At 49.5% G+C, this 14,629-nt stretch overlaps 1 protein-coding gene and 1 pseudogene across 1 annotated transcript; one reads left to right on the forward strand and one right to left on the reverse strand.

Annotated features, from left to right (window-relative positions):
• Positions 1 to 6,587: 6,587 nt before the first annotated feature.
• On the reverse strand, positions 6,588 to 8,311 carry LOC119366678 (annotated as a pseudogene).
• A 1,612-nt stretch (positions 8,312 to 9,923) lies between these two features.
• On the forward strand, positions 9,924 to 14,377 carry LOC119361647 (tau-cadinol synthase-like). The gene is made up of 7 exons (XM_037626783.1): positions 9,924 to 10,059; positions 10,202 to 10,463; positions 10,947 to 11,319; positions 11,751 to 11,969; positions 12,381 to 12,516; positions 13,449 to 13,697; positions 14,049 to 14,377. The coding sequence occupies exons 1-7, from the start codon at positions 9,949 to 9,951 to the stop codon at positions 14,340 to 14,342; spliced, it is 1,644 nt and encodes a 547-aa protein (XP_037482680.1). The 5' UTR covers positions 9,924 to 9,948; the 3' UTR covers positions 14,343 to 14,377.
• The last annotated feature ends 252 nt before the right edge of the window (positions 14,378 to 14,629 follow it).

The raw sequence follows: 14,629 nt of genomic DNA on the forward strand, positions 1-14,629 counted from the left end.
AAAAAGGCCCAAGTGAAGCCCACTAGCGGGCCACTGGCTATTCTCCTGGTTTAGGCTTGCGTTCCAATCTGAATAACCTGTACGCCACCGTTGCGTGCCCTCACCCGCCTGGACGCCTCTACAATCCACGCCTCGCTGCTCCCGATCCAAATTATACTGCGACGGCAACGGCGCGACACAGGCTTCTTCAGTTGTCAATCTTCTGGATCCTCCGGATCCAGCCAACAAGAACTAGCCAAGAATCCAAGGTTCAACGCTTCGCTACATCACGCCATCTATTAATCTCAATTCTTATCTTGTATGATTGTTTAACTTATACATCAGAGTTTTGCTGTTTAATTGTATTGGTTGTGTGATTTATGATGCTATGATTCGATGAATAATTTACTATCTAGTACTTGTCCTTAGAAATATTGTGATCGTGATGGAAATTATTTTGGATGAGTTCCTATTTGTGATTGAAATTTTTCATGTGCCGAACTAATCCAATATAGCTAATTGAGAGTCTGTTAAGATTAGTTCATTTTTAAGCCGGTTGTTTCAAGTTCGAGCTACTGAAATTGTCTCAAGTTCGAGCTACTGAAATTTTCCCAAGTTCTCGGTATTGCATGATCATATATGTTGAAGAAAATTTAGAAGGTAAGTTCTTTTCCGATGAAGTTATTAATTTTTCATCCTATTGGCAATTGTAGCGGTAAATATAAACTCAAACAACAGTAACCATGTTTTGTAGCGTGTGGCGTCAATTACAATATGATAATAGTTCTTTTTTCGGTCTATAGAAAAAAGTTATGAACTTGACTTGGCCCCCACATACCAAAATCTTGGCTCCGCCCCTGGTGGGGGAGGGATGCCAGGCCTTGTCGCCGGCTATTTGCCATGGGTGTGGGCCTTGACCTGAAGGGGTTGGGACTTTTAGAGCAGAGAGCTGTAAATTTTTAATTACTTTATATTTTCTTAGAGAAATAGAGGGCACAGATGAGATTAAATCTGGGAAAAAAGTATGATTTTTATTTTGAAAGTATTCAAATGATAAGCCACTTGATTGGTATATCTATCAAAAGCTATGTGTGGAAATTTGAGAACAAAATATGTCGTCGTTTGATTCGTTAGTACTGTGGATTACGCAAAAAATTTGTATACTAGGTGATACACTAAGACGCTGGGCTAATTTTAATATGCGGACGTAACAGACTCAAAAGTGCAACCTGACAAGCTAGCAACAAAAAATTGCAATCAAAGAAAAAAAAGTGCAACCTGATGCTGGGCATTCAGGATTGTTGAGTGTACATTGTCCACTGCATATGTATAAGACTTGGGTCTGTATTTATACCGTTGTATCTCTCTCTCCACTGCATATTGGGAGACAATTAGAGGCCGGTCCATGCTGTACCTATATATGTGCACCATGGACACGATCAATGATTATCGATTCGTGCAATCTCATTCTTCCTAACTAACATGGTATCAGTTTAGCACACCGATCCCTTTCCTCGCTTCCGCCCTAGCCCGCCGCCGCCGCCCTACAGCCGCCGCCGCTGCTCCTCTTGCACTACCGCCACCGCTGTACGCCGCCGCCGCGACCCACTCCTTCTCGCAGCCGCCACCCTTGCCTGCCGCCGCTGCCTTCCCTTCCCCTCCTAGCCGCCGCGCCAGGGAACCCTAACCCTACCCCGCGCCGCCACTAGCAACCCCACCCGAGCCGCCGCCGCATTCCCTCTGCCGCCGCAGCTCCATGGCCTCTCCCTCCTCCAGCAACTCCAATCCGTTCGCCGGACCGGTGTCCGACGCCACTGCCGTTCGCGATCTCGACATCCACACCCGTGTCCCCATCAAGCTCGACCAATCCAACTCCTCGTACTATGCCTGGAAGACCTACTTCAACCTTGTCTTCTGCGAGTACCACCTCCTCGAGCACATCGACGGGTTATTGATGGCGACATCATGGCGGGCGATCCGGACTGGGCGGCCATTGAGGCCGCTCTCATCCGGTTGTTCTACCTCACCGTCTCGCCGGACATCTTCCACACGGTCGTCTCGGAGAACGACGGGGCGTGTGCCGTGTGGACCAAGATGAACACCCTCTTCACCGACAATAAACTCCAACATCTTGTGTTTTTGCAGCAGGAATTTTTTGGGTGCCATCAAGATGACTCCTCCATCGACGACTATTGCATGCGCCTAATGTGACTCGCTGACGAGCTCCACGATATTGGCACCAAGGTGTCCGACAACCTCATGCTGAGCACCCTCACCGCCGGCCTCAATGAGGATTTCGGCAACGCGGCTTCAAACCTCAACCTGCTGCCGAACCCGACGGATGAAGAAGGTCAAGGCTCGCGTCCACCACACCGCCTTCGCCTCCGGGACCTCTCGCGGGGTGCCTCCGCCGGCTCCGCCTCACCTGTGCCAGCCCGCGCCACCGGGGTATTTCCCCCTCCCGCCGGCCCCGCCCGCGCCACCCGCCCCCTCACAGCAGCCACAGTAGCAGGACGGCGGCCGCCGCAACCGGCGCCGTGGAGGCGTCCGCTCCGGAGCACCACACCAGCAGCAACAGCCAGGGTACAGGGGGGGTCCACGTCATCATCAGCCCTCCCTGCCCTAGTCCGTCGGCGCCAACCCATGGACTGGCGTGGTCCATGCGTACCACATGCCGGTGTCGCGGGCCCCGGGCATCCTTGGTCCGCACCTCACCGGCCCACAGGCGCACTTCGCCGCTGCCCCGTACCAGGCGAACGGAGGCGGCTACCCGGTGAGTGGAGGCGGCTATCCGCCGGCGCTCGCGCCTCTACCAGGCGGCTAACCGCAGCCGGGCGGCTACGTGCCGCCCCCTGCGCCGACCCAGCCGGAGGTTACTCCCTCCCACCGGCCCTGTGGGATCCTGGACTTCTCGTCACGCTACACTCAGGCGCCGTCTCCCTCCACCTACGGAGGTGGCGGTGATTGGTACATGGACATAGGGGCTACCGCCCATATGACGTCGCACCCCGGTAACCTTACTTCCTCCTTTCTGGTCACCACCTCGAACCGCATCACCTTTGGTGATGGTTGTTCCGTACCCATTACTCATGTCGGTCATAGTTTCTTTCCGTCTAATTCTATGCCTGTTAGCATGTCTAATGTGCTTGTCTCACCCAACCTAGTTAAAAATCTTGTCTCTGTTCATCGTCTTGCACGTGACAATCCTCTCACCGTTGAATTTGATGGTCTTGGTTTCTCTGTGAAGGACGCCCGTACATGGATGGTACTCCACTGATGTGACAACCAAGATGACTTGTACCAGGTGCACTCCGCCTCCACCGCCACCACCACCACCTCTCCGGTCGCCCGCTCCGCCATTGTCGACCTTTGGCATGCACGCTTGGATCACCCCAACTCCACCGTCCTTCATCAGTTCCTCAAGAGTTTTTCGTTTTCATGTAATAAATTCGACGAGCACACTTGTCATGCTTGCCGTCTCGGTAAACATGTTCATCGACCCTTTAGCGATTCAAACACTATTTCTACTTTTCCGTTTCAGTTATCTTGTTTTACTTGATGATTTCTCTCATTTTACGTGGACATTTCCACTCCGTCGCAAATCCGATGTCCTCGCCACACTCCCGGCCTTTTACTCCTACATCACCACCCGGTTTGGGCGCCCTATTATCGCCCTCTAGACTGACAACGGAAAAGAGTTTGACAACGCTGCCACTCGCCACCTTCTCGCGTCTCACGGCACCACTTTTCTTCTCATGTGCCCCTACACATCCCAGCAGAACGGCTGCGCCGAGCGGATCCTCCACACTCTTAACGATTGCGTCTGCATGTTGTTGTTCCACTCCAATGTGCCCCCTAGATTTTGGCCCGACGCTCTCGCCACCGCCACTCTCCTAGTTAACATTAGGCCATGTCGTCCCCGCTGGAACTACACTCCGCACCATCTTCTCTTCGGTTCCCCTCCATCCTACAATGGTCTCGGTATCTTCGGTTGTCTGTGTTACCCTAGCACCGCCTCCACTACACCTCACAAACTCGCCCCTTGCTCCGTAGTGTGTATCTTCCTAGGCTCTCCCCCTAACACCAAAGGTTACCGGTGCTACGATCCCGTCTACCACCATGTGTACACCTTCCGACACATGTACTTTGATGAGAGGGTATTTCCTTTTTACCAGGTACTGCCTTCTGCAGAGGATTCGGCGCCCTTTGATGGTGTTTCGAACGCAGCTCTGGTGCAGCCCCGGCATGGCTCCCTGCGGCCCCTCCCGGCGTGGCCTCGGCGTGCCCTCCTGCGGCGGGCCCCTCTGCCGTGGCACCGGGCCCCTCGGCCCCCGCTACGGGCCCCTCTGCCGCGGCCCCTGCTGCGGGCCCCTTGGGCTTGGTCCCAGCATGGCCCCCCGTGGCCTCGGGTGGCTCTTCGGCTCCCACCCCGACGGGTGCCGCGGCCTGCCCAGCCCCGGCCAGTCCCACCGCCCCGGCTAGCCCAGCTGCGATGCCGGGAGCGACGGACTCATCGCCACCCTCATCCTCTGCTCCTGCCGCCGCCAACCCGCCTCCCGCTGGCATGATGATGCAGTCTCGTGCCGGTATCCACCGGCCGAGCATGCGCTACACCGCTGATGAGTATGCGTGTGCGGTGTCGACATCGTCCTCTCCACCATCACCCATCCCCTCGTCTGCATGCGCCGCCCTCCATGATCCATATTTGCTCGCCGCGATGTGCGAGGAGTTCGATGTGTTGCAGCGCAACCGCACGTGGCATCTTGTTCCGCGACCCCCTCACGCCAATGTCATCAGTGGCAAATGGGTGTTTCATCACAAGACCAACCGTGACGGTTCTCTCGAGTGCTACAAGGCTTGTTGGGTGGTGCACGGCTTCCACCAGCGCGCTGGCATGGACTTCACCGACACCTTTGCCCCGGTTGTTAAACCGGGCACGATTCGCACGGTGCTTCTGCTGGCGGTCTCCTGTGCCTGGCCTGTGCATTAGTTGGATGTCTCCAACGCATTTCTGCATGGCCACCTCACGGAACGGGTCTTCTGTGAGCAGCCGAATGGCTTCGTCTACGCCGAGCATCCCGACCATGTGTGCTTGCTCTCTCGGTCTTTTTACAGACTGAAGCAGGCCCCCCGAGCGTGGTACTAACGTATGGCCGGGTTCTTGTAGGAGCTTGGGTTTCACACAACCCGCTCCGACACCTCTCTTTTCGTCTACCATCAGGGCACTGCTACTGCGTACCTGCTGCTCTATGTGGACGACATTATCCTGATGGCATCCTCGCCTAGGCTCCTTCAGCAGCTCACAGCTTGTCTTCGTGATGAGTTTGCCCTCAAGGATCTGGGAGCGCTGCACTGCTTCCTCGGCATTGAGGTCATTCGTCGGGCCGACGGGTTATTTCTGCATTAGCAGAAGTACGCTCATGAGCTTCTAGAGTGCGCGGGTATGCTTAATCGCAAGAGTGCTCCTACGCATGTTGACACCAAAGCGAAGGTTTCTACTTTGGAGGGTTCCCTTGCGCCGGATGCGGTGTTCTACCGCTCCATCATCGGTGCCCTGCTGTATCTCACCCTCACTCGGCCTGACTTGCAGTATGCAGTCCAGAAGGTGTGCCTCCACATGCACTCCCCGCGTGATTCCCACTGGACTCTGGTGAAGCGTATTCTTCGGTACATACGCGTCACTATGAGCCTGGGACTCACCCTGACGGCATCCTCCTCAATCGACATGCTCGCCTACTCTGACGCTGACTGGGCAGTCTGCCCGGACACACGTCGCTCTACGTCAGGCTATTGTGTCTACCTCGGGCCCACACGGATTTCGTGGTCGTCCAAGCGGCAGCCCATGGTCTCTCGCTTGAGTGTCGAGGTGGAGTATCGGGCAGTGGCTAACGCCGTTGCTGAGTGCTCTTGGCTTCGTCAGCTCCTCCAGGAGTTGCTATGTGTGGTCCCCAAGGCCACGATCGTCTACTGTGACAATGTCTCCGCTGTCTATCTCTCCGCCAACCGCGTCCACCATCGCTGTACGAAGCATATTGAGCTTGACATTCACTTCGTTCGCGAGCAAGTTGCTCTCGGGAAGGTTCGTGTTTTGCACGTTCCTACCACTCAGCAGTTTGCCGATGTCATGACTAAGGGACTACCGACCCTAGTCTTTGAGGAGTTTCGGTCCAGTCTCTGTGTCTCCTGCGACGCTTCGACTGCAGCGGGGTGTCGAGCGTACGTTGTCCACTGCATATGTATAGGACTTGGGTCTGTATTTATACCGTTGTATCTCTCTCGCTGTCCCCCGTATATTTGTACATCTTGGGAGACAAGTAGAGATCGGTCCACCCTGTATCTATATATGTGCACCATGCACACGATCAATGATTATCGATTCGTGCAATCTCATTCTTCCTAACTAACAACGATTATTAGTACAACACACAGACACGGCATTTGAAGGAAGAAAGCACCATAACAGGCGAGGGCATCAGGAGGCACACTTCCGCCGCCATCATCACCATCTCTGCGCTCCTAGTTAGATCGAGGGGTTCGTAAGCTCCTGCTGCTCCACCGTCCTTGAAAACCGTGATTAACCCGTCCAACTTGTTCCCCAGGAATACCCTTCACTTCACCCGTGTCCTGCATACGACGGGGAGGACAAGCCTCGTCTTCCGGTCCGGCGCCAGCCACCGGGCATGGCACACCGCTCGCCATAGGTGCGCCAGCAGGGCCTACAACGAGGAGATGGTGGTCATGGTCGTGTCGGCATTGCTTTAGCCTTGAGCTTCTTTATGCTCTCCGGGGAGAAATGGATCGAGCATTCCTGCACCGTCGGGCACTGAACCGCCTCGCCATGTCCTGCACCCTTGCAAAGGGCAGAGGGATCAGCACCGGGCAGCCTTCATCGAACCACATGTCGAATGGAGGCAATGGCGCCGCTGTGAATATGTTGCCGTCATCGCTTCGGCTCATCTCCGACCATGTGTTGAAGAGGTCACACAATGTGGTGCCGTCCCCGACTGCGTGGCTGAGCGGTCGACATGGCGAGGAAGGCGCCGTCGGCGAGCTCAGTGACCTGCACGGCCGGGAGCGGCCGGTTGGGGTCAAGGGCCGCGTCCGTGCTGAGCATCCCGTTGAGAAGGAATAAAGAGGAGATCACGCGCGGGATGACCCAGAGCGGGTCGGAGATGTCGGATACGTGGACCCCGGGCTCCATGGCATGGATGAACTCGACACTTTCATCCCCGCAGCGGAGGGAGATCGTCAGAGCTACAAAGCTAGTACTCACACCTACAAACTCGACAATGTTGAGTGCTCTCACTCTCCATATCTAAAACCGGTGTGGTCGCCGATCCATTCATATAACGTACCGAAACCTACAGCCGATGCAGCAAACCTAAAGCGTACACCACATGCATATGTTTTCGAAGCCGCCATCATCATCGAACCGCTGACCAATCTTAATGAAAGAGATCAGCATCATCCTTCCCAGTACGGAAATCCGTCGACGCCACCACAGCGCCCAACGACACCACCTCCCTACGCATAAACTGATGAGCATGTTGCAGTCGCCGCCGGTACACCGCACCACCATGCCGCGAAGTGCCACCCACCGACACAGCTTGAAGTCTCTGTAAGATATGATGTGCGCCTACCGAACAGACATGAAACAACGTAGCACCTATCATGCAGGCATGACTTGACATCTCCATTGAAACTCCGTGCAAGATGTAGCCGCTCCACCTCCTACCTCTGTCTGCCAGCGCTGCTCCACAAACAATGCTCCCAAGAGAGAAACAACACCGTAGTGCCGCCATCGTCCGATTTGGAAGACTAGATCCTATCATCAAGGTCACGGCGCAAAGCGCCGCCATCGTCCACCGTCGGCTTGATTTTCACCGGTAACTATGTCTCAGCCTGGACACGGTCCGGTCCGGTCCGGTCCCGGTCCGAGCCGGCGTTTGGACCGGCCGCCGGCGGTCCGGACCGGACCGGACCGAGCTTCCCAGCGGTCTGTATTTTCAGGACCGGACCGAAGTGATGCCAGCTCGGTCAAGCTTTTCCGGCTCGTTGGGACCGAGCCAACTTGTCCTTCCAGCTTCTGTTTAGTGCCTATTTAGCTGCAGGTCTGGTCTTAGTTACACATAAAGAGCGCCATGTTCACCACGGAGAGTAGCAGCAGCAACACGTAGTAGTAGTCGAGGTGCGAGTCATTCAGGTTGTCACCGATCCAGCTCTTGCCGGCGCTCGCCCTGGTAGCCCGGTCGACAAATGTCACAAGCAGGCTGTTGAGGAAGTTTCCGACGCCGAGCCCGCTCGTGTAGAAGGTGGTTCCCATGCTCTGCATCCCCTCCGGCGACTGCCCGAGCTGCCCGCGAGGCGGCGCAGCACGTCGGGGTCGCCGAGCTGCATGAGGCTACTGGCGATATCGGCGCAAAAATGGAATCGCGAGTGGACGGTGATCGCTGGAGACACGACCGGAGGGGAGGGAGACAAACACAGAAGTTGTTCCGGCGCTCGAACACCATGGACGGTGAACTGGCATGGTCGAGAACTCGCGAACGGCTTCAGTGCACGCACGGCAGCGAAGGCAAGTGGAAAAAAGAGGCTATGGGGCACAGGGAGGAGAGGAAGGAAGGTGAGGGGAAGCTCCTGGACATGATGGTTCACTCAGGGGACGCCGGTGGCGACGACGACGAAGCACGGCGGCGGCGGTGAATGCGCTTTCTCGGTCCGCCGAGCGGTCCCGGTCAAAGACCGGACCGGACCGAGTGCTGAGCGGGCCTAATTTCCTGGACCGGACCGGCCAATTTTGCTAGCGGGCTGGGACCGAGCGGTCCGGTCCTCCTCGGGCCACGAGCGGGCCAAAAAGCCCGCTCGCTGCGTCCACCCTGAACTATGTCTCCCCGACTCGCAGCCGGGACTAGATGACGGATCTCGAGATCCAACCACTCAGCCTTAGGCCAACCACCTCTGACACGGGAGATGACCACCACCGCCAAGCCTAGGGTCGCTGCCCAGGGCGCCCGCCTGATGCAGAACAAGAGTAGGAGCATCACCACGATCTGAAGTCAAACCGGAGGTTGAGCGGTTGTAGAATGGAGGCCGCTGCCACACCCTAGCCGTCGTTATCAGCCATCATTGCGGAGGAGACAAAGATGGGATCCGCTGCATCGATCCTGATCCTCTGGTGTGCAAGGAGAAGGCCACCCCCGCCGAGCCGATGGGGCTTTGCCCTAGCGTCGTCTCCGGCGGCTGCGAAGAGGAGAGCGGCGGCGGCGCACAGGAGCGGTATAGTCCTGTGGTGTGATGGATGCAGAATAGGTAGTTATATACTCCCTCTATTCCCAAATATTTGTCTTTCTAAACATTTCAAATGGACTATAACATGTATGTATACATATTTTTAGAATGTGGATTCACTCATTTTTCTTTCTATGTAGTCATTTGTTGAAATCTGTAGAAAGAAAAATATTTGGGAACTGAGGGAGTAATAGGTAACTCTGACCGACACATCCACATACATTTGAGGTGCCGGATTAAGTAATGTGCTGTGGCTGTAGATTCCTCCCAAAGGAGCCTGGGCCATGCAGCTCGTACGTGAGGACAAGATGGAGCAGTGAACGGGTAAGAGACGTACAGAAGGGCTGTCACCCAGCAGGGCTTTCGGTCTCTCACGCATTCCACAAGTGGAAACTAGGGACGAAGACGACTGACACCCAGCAGGCTTTCGCTCTCTCACGCGTCCCACGAGGGGAATCTTGGGAGGCAGACAATTAACACCCGCGAGGCTTTCGCTCTCTCACGTGTTCCACGATGTTCGTGTAGTCCAAAATACGCTAGACCTTTTAATTTAATATTCATGATAGGCTTAATTTTTCACAGACCCACGACCAAACAATTCGTTCGACTTCTATTTATAGGCCACGCATGCATTCAGGAGCTTCCAAAAGTAAAATTAAGCTCTCTAGCTAGCTAGCTCTCATGGCGTCTTCGTCTCATGCTGCTGCCACCCCGGAGACGAAGGAGCAGCTAGGCTTTGAGCCCTCGTCATGGGGTGACTTTTTCATCGCATACGAGCCACCCCCACCCAAGGTAATATAAAAATATATGTAGTTGGGTTTAGAACTTCTCATAAGCACGCACTACGCACGCAATCTTCTTTCTTCGCTTACAATTCTTTTCCATTCATTAGTCAATGGATGCTTACATATATATACATATATATGAATGGCAGAGGTCGGAGGAATGGATGATAGCGCGAGCCGAAAAACTGAAGGGGGACGTCAGCCTGTTATTTAAGACTTGCAACGGCACGACGACGCGAATGTTCTTGGTGGATACACTCCAACATCTTGGAATAGATCACCACTTTGACGAGCAGATCCATGACTTGTTAAACGAACTCCTGGAGAGTGACTTTAGTAGCTCATCCAGCCTCCATGAGGTCGCTCTTCGATTCTGTTTACTTAGAGAGAATGGGCATTGGGTATCTCCAGGTATCTAACTACCTGCTCCATCTTTCACAAATCTAGAAAATGTCAAAAATAAATAAATAATGCCCGCAAATTATAGAGGATGCCTAATTATTTAGTGGCTAGTTAGTTGAGTTATCAATCTTGGACTAATGCTCTTTTCATATTGAAGGACGTGACATTTTGGACACTTATAGAGTTCCAAATTTAACCATTAACTTCTATACAAAGAGTTATTGGAAAAACAATAGAGTTGTTATATTATCAAACATGAATTTACACTTATTATTTTCATGCATTCAATTAAATATTTAACCAAATACTGGTGTCTTATGTTTTTGAAAGTTCAACAAAGCTCTATCCTGATGGTCAAGTTTCTGTGGACTGGATTGTGCGTTCCTGAAACAATGCCACAGATTAAGTCGACTGGCTATACCACTGAAAAAAGTTGACAGCATGTGCTCTAGATTGTACTAATTAATAAATGTTAATTTACTGATCTCGCAGATGTTTTCGACAAATACAAGGGTGAAGATGGGAGCTTTAGAAAGGATATAACTAATGATCCAAAAGGAATACTATGTTTATACAATGCAACTCATCTTCTCATTCATGGTGAGCCAAAACTGGAAGAAGCCATGTGTTTTGCAAGGCAACATCTTGTATCGGTTAATGGTAGTCTGCAAGCCCCCCTAGCTAAGCAAGTCAAACGCGCCATTCATAGAGCACTTCCAAGGGCGTGTAGGAGGGTGGAAGCGCTACAATATATTTCAGAGTATGAAGAAGAGGAAGGGCATAACCAAATTTTGTTGGAGCTAGCAAAATTAGATTTTAACCTTCTACAACATGTCCACTTGAAGGAGCTCAAAGATATTACAGAGTAGGTTATTTTCTCTCTATTTATTTCCACTAAGAAAATAAGACGAAAACTTTACACCTTTCTAGCTTCCTAATTATCCATTTCAATATATGTGTCCATTCAGGAAATCAAATGTGTAGTTTATAATTTTATGTTTTTTTACATCTACCCCTATGTAAATTACTAAAAAGAGTTTCGGTGGTAGTATGGACACAATCATCTATCATTAGCTCTTTTGTCAGACTAATTTAGTGTTTCTTTCCTTTGTGGACAGGCTGGGATGAGCACACATATAATGACACATAGGATGTAATGTTGTATCATGCAAATGCATCTGAACATAATTTTCTCCATATGTCTCATGGATTATTCAATACAGCTACCTTTTTCTATTTAACAACATACAGTATCCATGTAATTTTTCAAAATACTCCACTAAATACAATTCACAGGTGGTGGAAACATTTTTCGGGATTCATCGATCTAAGCTTTATTCGCGACCGTTTGGTGGAAAGCTACACTTGGGCCTATGTGTTGTACTATGAGAAAGGCTTTGAGCTCCAGCGAAGTATCACCACCAAGATGATTGTACTAATTACCACTTTAGATGACACGTATGATATCCGTGCCACCATAGAGGAATGTCGAAAGCTACATGAAGCCATACAAAGGTTTGAATAGCTTTTCCTTTGAAACTTCCATCGATCCATCAACGATTGCAGAGTTCCAAAGCATCTCCTTCTTTTTTTTTCATCTAAAAAAACACTACTAGCTATGCATCCAATAACATTTTTACCTAAATTGAGCTAAAAGAAAATATAAGTATTAGCCACCCAGCGGACATCGTCATGTTGTAAGAATACTGTGAAAGTCATTGTTGTACCATAACACATGTAGTTGTTCGGTTTCCCACAATCATTGTCGCTCGCACTTACTATAATTTCGACAATGCTCAAATCGTTAATGTATAAACTTACACATGCTTGTCACTATCCACTTCTTGTTTTGAGTGAGAATTAATATACAACTAGTGGAACACCTAATGTGTCATTTCTAACCTCTCTTGTGGAATGACCGTATAGATGGGATAAGACAGGCGTTTCTCTTCTACCCGAGTACCTAAAGAAGTTATATATCGAGCTGTTGAGGACCTTCGAAAATATTGAGGTTGAAATGCCAGTCAATGTGAATTATGATACTGCCTACCTCAAGAAAGCGGTAACTACATATATGTTTTCTGCCTTATATCTCTACTTCTATATAAGACTCGGTTGGTGACGATGGTGTGTCTGCCATCCATCATTTCTAACCATTAGATAAGCATCTGACGACCATGAGGTAAGTTTTGGCCCTTTTAATTTGCAACAATATCCCACTTCTCTACTCCAATTCACAGAAAACCCCTTATTATCTTGAAACCAACCACATCCCTCCCTCACCTCATCAAAACATCCCGAGGAATATATTTTGAGTGAAACACAATATATTTTTAGTGATATATGTATATGAAAACAAGAGTGGTTTCTTTCAAGTTTGTAGACATGTATTATTCTACTTTGGATCCGTTGCGACGCACGGACACATTGCCAGTTACTAAATAACTATCAGATGGCTTATGTTATTTGTATCTTCAACAATAGGGGAATAGACTATATATCATGGTTGATTACTTTTATGTGGTTGATCCTTTTGTTTGCTACTGTTTTGTATCGGCATCATAATAAACTAGATGATAGCCCGCACTTTGTTGTGATACCTTGTTAAAAAATATAATTGATGCTAGAAAAAAACATATGAAGCATGTGACAAAATGATATATAAAAGGAGGAACAATATTTGGATTGAAGTTAGCGGTATGACACTTTTTTAACAAAAACGTGAAGCATGAACTACATATATTTTATCCAAGCATCCAACACCTATATTAGCCATGACTATACAAAAATTGATGCAAAAAAAATTAACTTATACTAACTTGCATGAATTGCTGAGGTGGCATGATTGCATGGATAGATTAATGCAATACATATAATTATGATTACATGCATGACTTACTGATGGTTGCATGGAGGGGGTAATCAGGTAGTGTGCTATAACTATTTAGAGATGATGGGACAGTACATAACTTTTTTTTTGCTTGTTGGGTGCAGATTCAAAATCATGTGACTGGTTATCTCCAAGAAGCGGAATGGTGTCACACGAAGCATAAGCCAAGCTTTAAAAATCAGGTGAATGTGACTAGCTTAACTATAGGTGCGCCAACCGTTTGCTTGAGTATGATGGCTAGCATGGATGATACCATAATGAAAAGAGCACTTGAGTGGGTAGCCGGTGTCCCTAATGTCGTCATAGGAGCAGGAAAGATTGTGCGTTTCATGAACGACATTGCAGCATATGAGGTATGTAGTATTTTGATAAACATTTATGCATACACATATCATATACTGCATTTGAAAATGTAACTAATTAAGAGTCACATGTACAACGAAATCAAAGTTTCACTCGCATTTAAACAAATAAAATTCAGTAATATTAGAGAAAAAGTCATACTACCATATTGTTGTACAAAATTGTATTTTCGTTATGACAATTTTGTGTCCATGCAGTTATTTTTATCGGTTCAATTATCAGTCAAATTTACTTAATATGTGTTGTGGATGGCATGTAATTCTGTATAGAAGAACTTAAATAGCTCTTCTACTACCAATTGGAATGCCTACTCTAAACATTCTTTATATATATATATATAGAACCGAAAGTGCAAGGGGGATGCGGCAAGCTCCGTGGAGTGTTACATCCATGAGTATGGCGTCACAGGCGAGGTTGCCATCGCAAGGATATATGAACTGATTGAAGATGAATGGAGAACTCTAAACAAAGCTCGCTTTGAAAACCATGCATTGCTCCCCGCGCTGAAGCGTATTATCGGCTTGGCCCTTAGCACATCATTGTTCTATGATAACAGGAACGATGTGTACACAGACAGCAAGCATCTTCACAAAACTATTAAGAGCCTCTTCGTAAAGCCTGTTTTGTCTGGCTAGCTAGCCACAACAGATGAATAATAAATTTTCTTATATATTTTGGGTGTATTTTATACTTCATACATATATAAGTTTAATCGAAAGAAAACTTTCAACATATGAGCATTATATTTTTTGGATATTGGATTTTGTTTCTCTAGAAAAATTGTAGCCAATTAAAAATTATCTATGTAATCCATTTTTTGCTCAATGTTTCTAACCACATATAGCATGTGGTAGCTCGGCACTAGACTTGGCGCACAACAACTTTAACTAGTAGAACACCCGTGCATTGCTACGGGCTACAA

The sequence above is a fragment of the Triticum dicoccoides genome, chromosome 2B, assembly GCF_002162155.2.
Source record: "Triticum dicoccoides isolate Atlit2015 ecotype Zavitan chromosome 2B, WEW_v2.0, whole genome shotgun sequence".
In the NCBI taxonomy this organism is placed as follows: domain Eukaryota; kingdom Viridiplantae; phylum Streptophyta; class Magnoliopsida; order Poales; family Poaceae; genus Triticum; species Triticum dicoccoides.